The sequence below is a fragment of the Sceloporus occidentalis genome, unplaced genomic scaffold (assembly GCF_023333645.1).
Source record: "Sceloporus occidentalis isolate IW3139 unplaced genomic scaffold, rSceOcc1.0.p SCAF_1, whole genome shotgun sequence".
In the NCBI taxonomy this organism is placed as follows: domain Eukaryota; kingdom Metazoa; phylum Chordata; class Lepidosauria; order Squamata; family Phrynosomatidae; genus Sceloporus; species Sceloporus occidentalis.
In genome coordinates, this window is record NW_028316981.1 from 78,043,252 (window position 1) to 78,057,539 (window position 14,288).

The following is a 14,288-nucleotide window of genomic DNA, read 5'->3' on the forward strand; positions in this document are numbered from 1 at the left end:
ATTTTCTATCAAGAATAAAAGAAAACCATTCAAATATGATTAGTCATTTATTAAGTTGGAAAGCTTATTGTGTACATATTTCAGAAAAGAGAGAAAGGTATACAGCATTGTTCTTCCATATTTTTTTCTGTTCCCAATTCAGAGAAGAGATATCTATGAAGAACTGCTGAAGAGCCAAAAGGTTTTCTCTGAGAAGCTTAATCACCTGAGTCGCCGGCTTGCTTGGATCAATGTTACTATTTATTCAAAGGTAAGAGGTAAAGTTCTAGAAATTAATGTAAAATATAAATGCCTTGCTTAAAGTATTTCAGCTCAGGCTTAACTAGTGCTGATTGGAGCTGTATTGGTGCTGTGTGTGTTTTGTAGTTTTCTTGGTGCAGCTCAGTAAAGTTTATTTTTACTATAGAAAAAAAAATCAGTGCTGACTTCATACAAAATCTGAAGTCCAATGTATAGAAATCTTGAATTTCAGTACTGATTATTTTCTATAATAAAAATTAACTTTATTTTTCATAGAGCATGGCGTAGGCAACTGCTGGGGAGACAAAGGACTGTGCTTCCTCCCCAAATGACCCAGCAGAGTGGCGTCTATTTTTACCTTTTCTGGAACTCCACCCTCCCAAATGGAATCCAAAAATGGTAAGAGAGTGGAAGGGATGCTTGAAAATTCAGTAAAATGACACCTGTGCCCCCAGAGGCTTAGGAAGTGCTATTGGCCATTTTGGGTTGGGAATCTGAGAGGGGGGTTCTCAGTCATTTGAGAGACTAATAAATAGTCACATTTTCTTCACCTCTGATCTAGGTGGAGAATACCGAGGCAATACCTTTCAACTTTTTCTTTTATTCCACAGTAGTATTTATTCTTTTCCTGTAGCTAGTCTTGAAATAAACCCATTAAAGTGATTAACCTGATTAGAGGATAATGGTCTGAGCTTCCCTGCTCACTACGGAACCCCATCAAGGAATGTTATTTTTTTAAAAAAATTAGCCAGACTGGTTGGTGGAAGAATACATACATCAGTACACCACCAGTATCATCAGCATTCAGTGTTTCTGTATAAAGGAAGAGACTTTATTCTATGGCTAGCACAAAAACTACCGTATGTTTTCTGGAGAAGGAATGGGGTAATTAATTCTTCTACTTGCCTGCCTGCCTGCTCATTTGCCTCCATGAAATTGCTGGTTACTTGTGGCTATCAGGTGAGCTGTTAAATACAGGTCAGCTCTGATTAATGCATATCTTCTTCTGCCAATTGAAATGCAAACTAACTATGAATTACTTATTTTACAGGAAAAGATGCAAGATATATACTGGTTGCTACGGGTGTGTATACGCACTATTGAACATGGAGACAGAATTGGCTCACTCTTTGCATTTATGCCTGAATTTTATCTGAGTGTGGCTATGAATACATACAGTGCTCTCAAGAACTATTTCAGCCCAGTCAACAGCATGGAGGAGCTTCCAGGTGAGAAGGAGAAGGTCTTTAAACAAAATTTTCACGTAGAATACAAGGCTCAAGAGAAAACTATCCAATGAAAGACCAGCGCTATCATATTTGGAGATATTATCAATTCTCAGCACCTCCACTACTAGCACACATGCATCCTGCAATTTGCAGACACAAAGTTAATCAAGAGATTGCAAGCTTCTAAATTTGATAATACTGATGCACAGTAAATAAATAATGCTCCATTCTTTAGTTTGAAGTTGATGAACTGCTTTACTGCCTGGCCACATATCTTCCAAGGCTAAAATGTTTCTCTATCAGTTTGTTGTCTTAGCTATGTTACACTGGAACATTCCAAGTAATTTGGTAACATAAATGTACAAACTATTGATATGAAACAAAACAGGAGAAAGTGAGGATACATAAACAATTGCCGAAGAATGGAATAAGAAGAAAAGTCATTCATTCTGATTGAGGAGACATCTGGAGAGCACTAGTTTGGGGAAGACTTTATTCATTGTCATACTAGCTTTTTTGACTTGCATTGTGTGAGAAACCATATGGATTTATCACCATAGAATCATGTTGCCATAGTGCACATCTACATAGAGCTTTTTCAAGTGCACTTTCTGATCTTGCCTCACATATGATGTGAAGTTCTATAGCTGCAATGAACATTTGTGTGTTCCAGCCAGACTGTCCCAGAGAAGGAAATCAACCAAGTATTATCCCCAGCTGTGAGGTGTGCATGATTTCTACCACTGATATGGAGTAAATTTCCGTTCCTCTTTAAAAGTCTTAACATCTGTTGCCTTGCCTTTTTTAAAAAAAAGTAATATAAATATTCTGTGCTGGCTTTCTCAAAAAATGGTACCCCATGTACTGTGGTGTTTATTGTAGAAGTCTTTGTGCTCAACTAGAGCAGTAAGGCAGGCTGACAGTTGGCTTCAATGGCTCCCTTAATCTGATCTTTGGTTAATGCCCCTGAAAGCTTCAGGCAAGGCACAGGTCCCTTGACCTCATGCAGTTGCAATGTGTCAGTATTTTTCAGTCTGGAGGATATTGTGTCTTTTCATGTTTGTTTCCAGTTTTACTGTACAGCTTTGTGGCACTGATTACTTGACTGTTCATTATTTTTGACTACCAGGGACGGCTAAAGACACAAAAGCAAAAATAAACCTTGCTGTCTTCCTCTTTTTCTTCTTCAAGTTCCTATTATTATATTTGCTTGCTTCCCCAGGTTTTGAATTGTGCAATGTTTTCTCTTAGCATGCAGTTATGTTGTTTTGGGAGATGTACACAATGCATTTGTTGTTATTTTCTGAATCATAGAGCTGGAAAGAGACCATAAGGGCCATCCAGTCCAACCCCCTGACAAGCAGGAAGACACAATCAAAGCACCCCAGACAGATGGCCATCCAGCCTCTGTTTAAAGACCTCCAAAGAAGAAGACTCCACCATTCTCCTAGGCAGTGTGTTCCACTGTTGAACAGCTCTTACTGTCAGGAAGTTCTTCCTAATTTTTAGATGGAATCTCTTTTCCTGTAGCTTTCATCCATTGTTCCGAGTGCTATTCTCTGGAGCAGTGGAAAACAAGCTTGCTACATCCTCAGTATGACACCTCTTCAGATACTTAAACAAAACTATCATATCACCTCTTAACTGTCTCTTTTCCAGGCTAAACATACCCAGCTCCTTAAGTCTCTCTTCATAGGGCATGTTTTCCAGACCCTTCACCATTTTGGTGGCCCTCCTCTGGACACGCTCCAGCTTGTCAACATCCATGTTGTGTGTCTTCAGATCATTTCTGACTTACAGTGATCCTATCATAGGGTTTTCTGGGGCTGAGAATGTGTGACTTGCCAAAGGTCACCCAGTGGATTTTCATGGCTGAGTGGGGAATTGAACCTTGGACTCCAGAGTGGTACTCTAATCTCAAACCACTACACCACACTGTCTCTCACACAATATCTAGTTGCACTCCCAAGAATCTAAAGCACAGGTGGGAAATCTGTGGCCCTTCAGATGGGTTTTGGACTACAGATACCGTCTTTTCTCACCACTGGGCGTACTGCCTGGGTCTAATAGGAACTGGAAAAGTGAAATCTGCAGGGTCATTGATTTTCTTCCTCTGATCTAAGGGAAAATGCATTACATGTATGCATCAATGTAGCATGTATATTCTTATTTTAGGTTAATAGTTGACAACTCAAAGCCATCTTGAAAGATAGAACAATAACTGTTATCTTGAATCTTTGCTACATTTAGGAGACATAATCTTTTGAATTTAAGGAAATCCCCATGTTTGTAATTAAGTGCTGAATGAGAAGTGACAACACTAGGAGCTGCTGAACAAACTTTTTCTCTCAGATTTTCAGACATATTGCAGGCCGTTCTCCAGACCCAGGCAAAAGGGGCTTCATTCATGTTTTTGCTGGGTCAATCTGAGAGCTAAACAAGAAAGCAAGTTCGAAAACTATGTTAGGCTGAGGTTCATGGATTCTGTAGCTATAGGATATGTCTATATGTTTTATGACCTTACTGTCTAGAACATTTTATTTTCAGGCTATGAAGAGACTTTGACACGCCTTGCTGCCATTTTAGCCAAGCACTTTGCTGACGCCAGGATTGTGGGCACTGGTAAGACAGCTCTTGTTTTTCGGAGGTGAAATCTGACTATACTTATTTTGGAGCCAGGGTGGGTAGAAGGAATAGGCTAAACGTACGGCTTGTTAATTCTCTGATTTTCAATTAACACTTCTGGAATGCTAAAGAATCTTCCTTGTAATTTTTAAATACCACAATATGGTGCAGAAAGAATGGATAATTTCAGGGATTGACAGCAGTTTTGTTTGTATCTGTTTATCTTGATTTCTTGTCTCTTGGTTTTTTCTCTGCCTCCCAGCACTGTAGTGAATTAATGCATTATAATCTCTTGTGTATTTTTCTGGAAATTTATCTTACTGGTATATCTGCTGTTTCATTAAAATCCGATCTGTTTCCCTATTCAGACATCAGAGACTCCCTAATGCAAGCACTGGCCAGCTATGTTTGTTACCCTCACTCACTCTGTGCTGTAGAGAGGATTCCAGAAGAACAGTAAGTTTTTGGTTCTTCCCTCCCTGAATAATAACTTGTACCAAGAGAAATGGTCTTATCTTCTATTTCTGAAACCAGGCATAATTCCTGTGCTTTTAAATCCCTTTGGTGTGCATGTGGAAACTGTTTCTCCCTTGTCTCCTCACATTGTGCTTCTATTTCTTCACTCTGAAGTAAAGTAAACATCCTGCCTTGGGTTACCCTTGCCTGTTCTTCCCTGGCATCTGCCCCTCTCACGGGGAGCTGACCTGTTTTGTTTTATTCTGGCAGGCGTATATCCATGATGAGGAACCTACTTGCCCCCTATGAGCAAAGACCCTGGGCCCAGACAAACTGGATCCTTGTACGGCTGTGGCGAGTAAGAAAAGATTCTCCCCTTACTTTTTCGCCTTTACACAGGGGGAGAACTCCATCTAGTTGGAATTTGTAGTTTGGTTTGAACTAGAATTTGGTTTAAACTCCCTGAATTCTCCCTTCACTTTACTCATTGTTATCTCCTTCTGGTGGGAAAGTCTTGGTGTTGCTGTAGGAGATAATCAGCAATCTTCTAAGGAACTCCCCCCACCACACTTTTCTCCCCTTCTCTTATAGGGCTGTGGATTTGGATACAGGTACACACGCCTTCCTCATCTGCTGAAAACCAAGCCAGAGGATGCAAACCTCCCCAGCTTGCAGAGTGAGTGGGGCATATGGGGTTGGGAGATGCCCTTTGCATAGGTAAATATAATACTCTTGCTGGCCATGCCCTAATGTAGTCTGCTCTTGACTCTGGCAGCAGAAAGAAAGCATACTGAAGTGTCACATTCCCTGTGCCAATCTGTCTACTGCCACATCAACTGGTAATATTGCTAACTCCTAATACTAATTAATATAATCTGATGCCTTCCCTGACTGTAGCAAATAGGATGTGCAGAATTACTTTTTAATACCTTGACACATTCCCAAGCTCTTTTCTATATTGAAAACCCCTTATTTTTAAAAGCATCAGTAAGATAAGCAGATGTTTTTAACCACAAAGTTTATGGAGAGACAGTTATTTATTATTATTATTATTAACCTTTATTTATAAAGCGCTGTAAATTTACACAGCGCTGTACATACAGCCTTTTAGTTAGATGGTTCCCTGCCCTCAGGCTTACAATCTAAGAAGACACGACACAAAAGGAGAAGGGAGTGGTGGTGGGGAATGGGATCAGGTCCAGCAGTTCTCCACCTCCGAGGCCTGGACCAAGGCAGATGGACTGGAGGAAGTGCTTGGCTTCTTAATTAATGGTTAAAAGGAGGCTTCCTGGGTCAGAGAGGGGCTAGCCTCTGGGAATGCTTCTCTAAACAATATAGTCTTTAACTCAGTTTTTAAACTGGGTAGAGAAGTGATGAGGTGTGCATGTGGGGGAAGAAGGTTCCAGGAGTAAGGGGCAGCAAGTGAGAAGGGACGAATTCGGGAGGGGGCAGTGGTAGTCCTACACTGTGACAGGAGACCTTGACTACAAGAGCGGAGGGTGCGAATAGGAATGTAAGGAGAAAGAAGGTCAGATAAGTAAGGAGGGGCCAATCCATGGAGGGCTTTGAAAGTCAATAATAAAAGCTTGTACCGGATGCGGAAGGGGAGCCAATGAAGGGAGGATAAAAGAGGTCAAACATGGTCAAAGCGGCGAGCGGATGTGACAGTACAGTTTTAGTAACATAGAATATAAGGCCAAAGCAAGCATAGATAGGGAAAGTCTGAAATAATTCCAAAGCCACAGTAATAATAAAATTCAATGTATGTTAGATAGACAGATTTCTTCTTGGGTGCCTGCCTACGTTAAACTAAGCAGGCTGTGCCTCTCTTGAGTTGCCAGCCTCTCCTGTATATAAATCTGGTATGTCTTCAATAGTGTGTGCTAGTTGCTCTCATTTCTCGAGAGAGTTGGTGGGACCTACCCTTGTTCTGAGGTGTTTGTTCATCACCTACATATTTAGAAATCTAGCATTACAGTAGTACTCAATACATCTTTATTGGGCATGGCAAGGAGCTCTGAGAGACTCCAGTTACAAGTTTCAGGGGATTTGGCATCTCCTCTTAGGTGACCGCAGAAATGATGTCAAAATTCTTCCACATTCACAAGAGGTACTAGTTAAGTTCCTGAGAGCTCTGATCTCAGGGCTTTGCTAATGCTGACTTTATTGATGATCAGACGATTAATCTTGGAGCTGCAGGCATAAAAGTCACTTTTGAGGTTGGCCAGAGTTTTTGAGCTAGTGAAGATAGTACTGACCTCTTTTGTTTAAGTCTCTGTCTTCTGTGCTGCTGAGTGGGTAATGAGTTATTAATCAGGCCTGTGGGCTCTTGGAGAGATGATTTAATGGAGGGGAAAATTGTTAATCTCACATCCCAGCAGAAGGTGGCAGTAGTGGCACCTTATCAGCCTGTCTAAGAAGACTTGCATCTATATTTAATGTTTTTCTGTTTGTTTGTTTCTCTATTTCTTGGGCCCAGGAGAACTCTCTGTTGCTAGTTTCCAAAGTAAGTTTCTTGTTGTCTTCCATGTATATTGTGGTGGAATAGTAGGTCTCAGCCCTTTAGCAGAGTCTCTTTCCCTCCTGTCCTTGGTGTAGAGTCAAGTCCTGTTCTATCCAACTATAAGTAAGGCTAAGCATATGGAAATGTTGTGCTAGGAAAATGAAGGAGGTAGATCAGCATACACCAAGTGATGGTGTTAAGACCCATCCAAATGTCTGTGATGGTGACCTGCCAGTTGTGCCTCTGCATTAATGTTTATGTGCCTATTTACCTTTAGTTGGAGGGTAGATTCTGAATGCAAGGAAATCTGTAGTTGCTCTCTCCACTGCAGTTCCCCCTTGTGGCTGTTGCTTCTACTGCCATTTTCCTCTTTAGTCTTCTGTATCCCTTCCTATCCTTAAACATGTCCTTCATCAAAGATGGGAAAGAACAAAGAAACAGAAAAGTTCAATAGATAGCACTTTCCCTCTACATCATCCAGTTGCCCCCATTCCTAACCATTCTTAACTCTGATATGCAGCCTAATGTGCTGGTTGATTTTCCCAAGGCTGTCATGGAGCTCCATCATTTTAGGGTATCTATGTGTGTGCATATGTGGTCCTACAGTGGCCTCAGGATATCTCATGGGGAATATGGCATTGGTTTTGGCAAGGTCCTGTCTCTCTACCCGTTATTTCTGCAGCTGGCTCCAAAAGGTCTAAGGAAGGGTACAGGATCCTCTGACTAGTGATCCTGTTCTGTGCTATTTTGAATTGTACTTTAATGAATAATTAATTCTGTGTTAATTGAAAGGAGTTTGTCTACTAGCCGTCCTTGGGACATTGCCCAAGAGGGACAGAGTTCCCCTCTCCCAAGATTTTGTTGTGCTACAGAGAAGGAGTAGAGTACAGACAAAAGCAGAAAGATCAGATGTCCTCTGCCTTTTACCTTTGTGTAGAATTTGAAACTCTGCCCACCTTTCAGTTGCTAGGATTCCTCATCTTATATGCTTAAGGCATTCTCTTGCTTACTAGAAGGCAGAGATGGTCACTTTCTTGGGGCTCAAGGGATCAGGATCATCTTTTGATCTCCAAACACAGTTTACTGAAGGATGGTTCATATTCTTTTCCTGTCTGTAGCCCTCTGATAACTTTTTTTTTAAACTGAAGATGACAGTGATTAGGAGGTTGCTGCCTACATGAGGAGACACACAGGAGACTTGCTTGTGATGCCTCTCCATCTCTCTTTCTTTCTCATGCGTGCACACACATAAACACCCACCCATCCCACCTCTTCCTGCTCTAAGAGGTATTGATAATTCTCTGTTGGCAGTTTCTTCTAGTCTCGGTGTATTTCTCTTAAGGCTGGTTTGAGAGCTCAAAGTTTGAATGGCAAGCCGTCCAATTGCATTCCTTAGCAAGCAAGTAGTATTCTAGTAATTGTTAAAATTTATGAACCTTTTTTAGAAGAGAGAGAGAAAGCCCATTGCATCAAGATTTTTTTGAGTGGGGAGTGGAGTCTAGAATATTCATAGTTTGGGGTGGCTCTTTTTAATACAACAAGGGGGAAAAAACCTTTGAAATCTTGAAAGAGTTTTTCATCTGTTTAAAAGAAAAAAAACAATATCAAGTCAATTTGATACTTGATGAAAATTATCACAGAGGCTTTCAGAATGAGGAAGAAATATTTGCCCAATTTATAGCAATGTATGTCTACATCCACACTGACAGAGTCAACTACAGTGCTAACTAACATATGCCAACAGATATGGGAAACGAAACGATGGCCAGTAGATTGGAAATGATCAATATATATCCCCATGCACAAAAAAGGAGACACAAAAGACTATAACAACTATAGGACAATAGCATTAATTTCAAACACAAGTAATATCATGCTCAAAATTCTGCAACATAGACTCCAGCCATTCATGGAGAGAGAAATCCCAGAGGTTCAAGAAAGGAAGACGCGCTAGGGACCACATTGCAAACATACGATGGCTAATGGAGTGCACCAAGGACTCCCAAAAGAAAATCAGCATGTGCATTATAGACTATAGCAAAGCCTTTGATTGCATAGATCATGAAAGGCTATGGAATGCCCTTAAAGACATGGGAGTGGCAACACATCTGATAGTCCTGATGAGGAATCTGTATTCAGGACAAGAGGCTACTGTCAGAAAAGAACAGAGAAACAGAATGGTTCCCAATTGGCAAAGGGGTCAGACAAGGCTGCATCTTATCACCCTGTCTGTTCAACTTGTATGCAGAACATATTATAAGAAAAACAGGCTTGGACACAAAAGCAGGAGGAAGAAATATCAACTATCTTAGATATGCAGATGACACCATAATACTAGTTGAAAACCTCCAAGACCTGGAACAACTACTAAGGAAGATCAAGAAATAAAGTGCAAAAGCAGACTTAAAGAAAACAAAAATAATGACCACGGAGAATCTACACAAATTTATCCTAGACAATGAAGAAATAGAAATAGCAAAAAAGTTCTCGTACCTGGGATCAAACATTAATAGAAACAGGGACTGCAGCCAGGAAATCAGAAGAAGATTAAGAATGGGGAGGGCAGTTATGAAAGAACTAGAAAAGATCCGAAAATGCAAAGATATACAACTCAGCACAAAAGTTAGACTCATACAAGCCATTGTATTCCCTATTATTGTGTATGGATTGAGAGCTGGACAGTTAAGAAACAAGATAGGAAGAAAGTTAGTACTAAGCATTTTGAGGAGGGAAAAGCAATGTCAAAAACAGTCCTTGGTTGGGTTGCCATTGACTTCATTCATTCATTCATTCATTCATTCATTTCCTATTGTTTTTATTGCTGTGGCCCCTGTAATGTTAGCAGCATGTGCAACTAAATTAGTTTCATTATGAATAGGTTTATGAATAGGAGCCCTGGTGGCGCAGTGGTTAAATGCCTGTACTGCAGCAACTCACTCATCAATCACAAGGTTGTGAGTTCAATACCAGCCAGGGGCTCAGGGTCCACTCAGCCTGGCATCTTTCCAGGGTTACTAAAATGAATACCCAGCTTGTTGGGGGCAATTAGCTTACACATTGTGAACCTCTTAGGGAGTGCTTAAGTGCACTGATAAACGGTATAGAAATGTACTTGCTACTTGCTATTTACACACCGACATCTACAACACCCTCATGCCAGACTGCTTTCATTGAGAAGTGGGATGGGAAGAGGGGAAATGAATGTCCCTCCTTCATACTGTGCTGAGGGGAATTTCTTGATGAGAACTAGCAGATTGTCTGAAGATAGTCTCACCTCACCATGACCATCAAGTGATTTCTCAAGAATTCTCCTTAAAAGAGATACTGGTTGCAAGTCTGGGGGTTTATGAGTAGCCTGGAAAAGGCATCAGACTTAATTTTTCCTCCTTCCCTCTCCTTGATTTTTTACTCACTGTCTTTTCCAATTGGAGCTAGGCAGACAAGTGCAAGTACATGTTATACTGACAGAGAGGAGTGTGGATCTGCTCCCTGGGCACTGATGTCCTGCTGAGGAGCTGTTGTGATGCTGTTTTCGGGAAAGATTAGTTCTGAGTTGACCTGAGGCCTTGTAGAGATGAGTGGAAGGAAAGCTTGACTGGAGCTCAGCTGTAGGGTACAACTTCTTATTTTCATAAAGCCAGCAAATGTGCATGACCACATCCCAGCTAATTCAAGGTGGCATTATGGCAAAGTGCTTCAGGCCTTGGAGATGGGACAGGCTCAGAATAAGCCATGGAAGAGCTGGCCTTGGAGAGGGAACCTGCCATCTCTATTTATTGCAAAGAGGACTTCTGTGGGAGGCGATTCAAAGAATTCCTTGTGGTTTTATGATGTCAAATTTTGGGTCTATGGAGCACAAGAGGTGTTAAAATGTTTTCCTTTCCATGTGACTACAGCAAAGCAGGCAAGGGTCAGGTTGTAACTTTGCAATACCTTTTGACAACGTGATCTCTTTAGAACCTGCTACTGTTTCATTCCAGAGCCTTGTCCATCCACCCTGCTACAGCGACACATGGCGGACCTGCTGCGCAGTGACCGTGAAATGGCACCCAGTTTCCTTAATAGTGTCCTTAACCAGCTGAACTGGGCCTTCTCAGAATTCATAGGCATGATTCAGGAGGTAAGAGTTTAGGTCTAGAATAAATCTGATTGGAAATCTAATTGGAAGGGGCAGGTCTCTGTCAGATGACATATTGTAGGAAAAATAAGGTCTTCCCATATTAGATATTGATAGAGATTGCAGCTCAGGTTCTCAGCTTATGTTCAGCTTGGGCATGAGCTGGAAAAGAAGGGAGAGCCAAAGGTTGGAAGGTTAGTCTTAAATAATTATGGTTGACCTTTCAAGGCCCAAGAAAAGTAATTTGTTTGTGTTATAATCAATATCTCAAAAAAAGCAACTTTCATCTTTCAATTTTTCAAAAATAATTAAAATAGTTTTTTTAAAAAAAAAAGTCTGGATGTTTAATTATGGTTCAAGAGACATCTCTTCATTCTTTCATCATCACCCCCAGCATCCACAACAGAGCATGAGATAGCAGTAAGTAGCACAGTAAAAACCAGGACTTAAACCATTGGATACTCCCAACATTTAATGAAGCTACTACACCTGGATTTCTGTAAAAGTATCTAAAAATTGCAGTTATACCACAAAAGGAATTATGTTACCCTTATTAATTTACATTTGTAAAGTAATGTAGTCATCATCCCTTCCTTATTGGAAAAAGGAACTAATTGTTTGTAATTAGATCCAAGCTCTGGGGCTTGTGAGGTATGTGAAGAGAATAACTGCTGCTTTTTACTGATGCTTATGTTATGTTTTATTTGAGTAGATCCAACAAGCTGCAGAGCGCCTTGAAAGAAACTTTGTAGACAGTCGCCAACTGAAGGTGTGTGCAACATGCTTTGATCTCTCGGTGAGTCTGCTCAGGGTCTTGGAAATGACTGTCACTCTGGCTCCTGAGATCTTCCTGGATTGGAGCCGTCCGTCATCAGAGCTATTACTCAGGAGACTTGCACAGGTACTCACCTTTCTTCATGAAGACATTTGGTTAGATATATGATTGTGGAAAAGATTTCCTAGCTGAGGATGGATATGTTGCCATTTGGCCAGATTTGCAGCACCTCAGATATTCTGAAATGTTTTAGTGCTGGTTAGGAGTAAGTTTAAGCATTGATTTATGCAGAACATCAGGTTTGTTCTCCTTGCCCCATCCTATGCTATTATCATTCTCTCGCAGTGATTATTTAATGTATGTATAGCAAGATAAGATCTCCAGCTCTTTTTCTTCAATTGTAAACTTTAATTTCTCTGGAAGAAAAATTCAGAGAAAATATTTGCATCGGTTTCATGAAATGTGAAGGATACAATGTAATGTTTGCAAAAATGACCTCCTCCTTTAAGTGTCAAACCTTGCTTCCTTTTCTCAGATGTCTTAATGTTTCCTACTATTTCCTTAAATCCTCCAAATCAGAATGTATCAGTATGTGTCCCTTTGCTTCCCCCCATTTTTTTTAACCTGAAGAAATCGTTTTCCTGTTTTTGGAGACCTCAGGTTTCACCAGTTTAAATGGCTTGCATGTCCCTGCAAACTTTCAGAAATCCTCTGAAATGAAAAGAAATTAGGCACAGACTCCAGAACACTTCCTCTTTCAGTTATTTGGGGATTTACTGGCATCTCCAGAATAGTGTAGCCAGCAGTGGACCCTTGGGACTAGAATTGGCCCCCAGATCAATAGGCATCCATGTGAGGTTGGATGTGTTTGACAAGGCACTTATAGCAGTTGCAAGAGGTGAATGGAAATGTACATAGTTCTGCCTTCAAGCCAAATAACTGTTAGCCTATGTGTGTAGCTAAATCGACCCAACAACTTATGTGTTTGGGGGTCTTGCATATGAAAGAGATCTAGTCAAACAATCATGCACTGTGTAATGTGCCAAAACAGATTAACAACCCTGCATATACATACACAGTTCTCAATGTGGCATGTTTTTGAAATTGTTTTGAATTCACTCTTAAAACAGTACAGCACTTGTCCACCTGTCAGATGTTCTCTGTGTACCCTTTTCAGAAGTCTGCTATACTTTTGAAGGAGCATCAGATGCCATTTTGGAAAAATTAATCATTCTTTGCAATTTCTTTCTTTTACCAGTTCCTTTAAACGAAATGTTCCTTTTGACAAACTTTGTATATGGCTTTTTTTCCTGAAGTTCCAGTGTGTGCATTTGATTTGTTCAAACTTGATTTGTTCAGAAAAGGTCCAACTGGGCTCTGCCAGTTGCCATCCCAGGAGCAATAGTGAGCTGGTTTCCAGTCTAATAATATTTCCAATGGAAGAGTTTGTAGCTTGAAATGTGAACTGATGTAATCTGACCATTGTTTTTAGCCTGTTAGTGCTGAGGGCTTGTCTTGTCTGTTACTGGCTCACTAGAGCCCTGCCTGATTGGTATCTGCCATGCCATGTGATCTAGGGAGCAATAGACAAAGCTTTATGGTGTTTCTAGCCACTGCCTCACCACCTGCTGCTTGGGTAGGTTCTTTAAAAAGCTTCCTCTGCTATTTTGGAACCGATAGTTAGAAAGTACCAGCACGTACAGCAAGAAACTATCCTCAAAGTGATTTTTTGTGAATTTGCAGTACACTTTATTATAGAACTCTGCCAATATGTGCGTACTGTTGCGGATATATTTCAGAAAGGGGAGTGGAAATTTGGAGGGTTGGTTTTTTAAGGGCTTGCTCTTTAGGCAGCTAGAGCAGGAAGCTATATGTGTGGCTTTTTGGTTGGTGTAATGAAAGTATCACCACAAAATGGTGATCACCTTTGCTTTAAGCATTCTTCCATCTCATATCCTTTCCTCACAGCTATTAAATCAGGTTCTAAATCGTGTGACAGCTGAGCGGAACCTGTTTGACAGAGTGGTCAATCTTCGCCTACCAGGTGAGCTACCTTCTCCTCCATCTCACAACCATTTGCGGGAAGGACTCTAGCTGAGTGATAGAACACATGCTTTTAATCCAGAATGGTCTTGGTGTCTAAAGTTAGAAAGATTTGATATTAGGTGATAGGAAAGGCCTCTGCTTTTCTGAAAGGCTTTTTCTAATCCTAAGGAGCTATCCAGAGACATGGTGTGCACTGCACTCTTATACTGCTGCTATTCCACTTTAACTGCTCTGGCTGCCTCCTGCTGTATTCTGGGATTTGCAGTTTAGGGAGCGACATTTAGAATTCTCAGACAG

The 14,288-nt window shown here is 40.7% G+C and overlaps 1 protein-coding gene across 2 annotated transcripts in view; it reads left to right on the forward strand.

Annotated features, from left to right (window-relative positions):
- Positions 1-14,288, forward strand: part of LOC149321653 (E3 ubiquitin-protein ligase RNF123-like) — a 149,686-nt gene that overhangs the window by 55,807 nt on the left and 79,591 nt on the right. For both annotated transcript variants that reach the window (XM_089526322.1, XM_089526313.1), the window contains 9 exons: positions 143-250; positions 1,292-1,469; positions 4,017-4,091; positions 4,463-4,550; positions 4,821-4,908; positions 5,142-5,226; positions 11,034-11,173; positions 11,883-12,071; positions 13,914-13,989. In XM_089526322.1, coding sequence (XP_089382448.1) covers positions 143-250; positions 1,292-1,469; positions 4,017-4,091; positions 4,463-4,550; positions 4,821-4,908; positions 5,142-5,226; positions 11,034-11,173; positions 11,883-12,071; positions 13,914-13,989 — 1,027 coding nt within the window. The remainder of the gene's footprint in view (positions 1-142; positions 251-1,291; positions 1,470-4,016; positions 4,092-4,462; positions 4,551-4,820; positions 4,909-5,141; positions 5,227-11,033; positions 11,174-11,882; positions 12,072-13,913; positions 13,990-14,288) is intronic.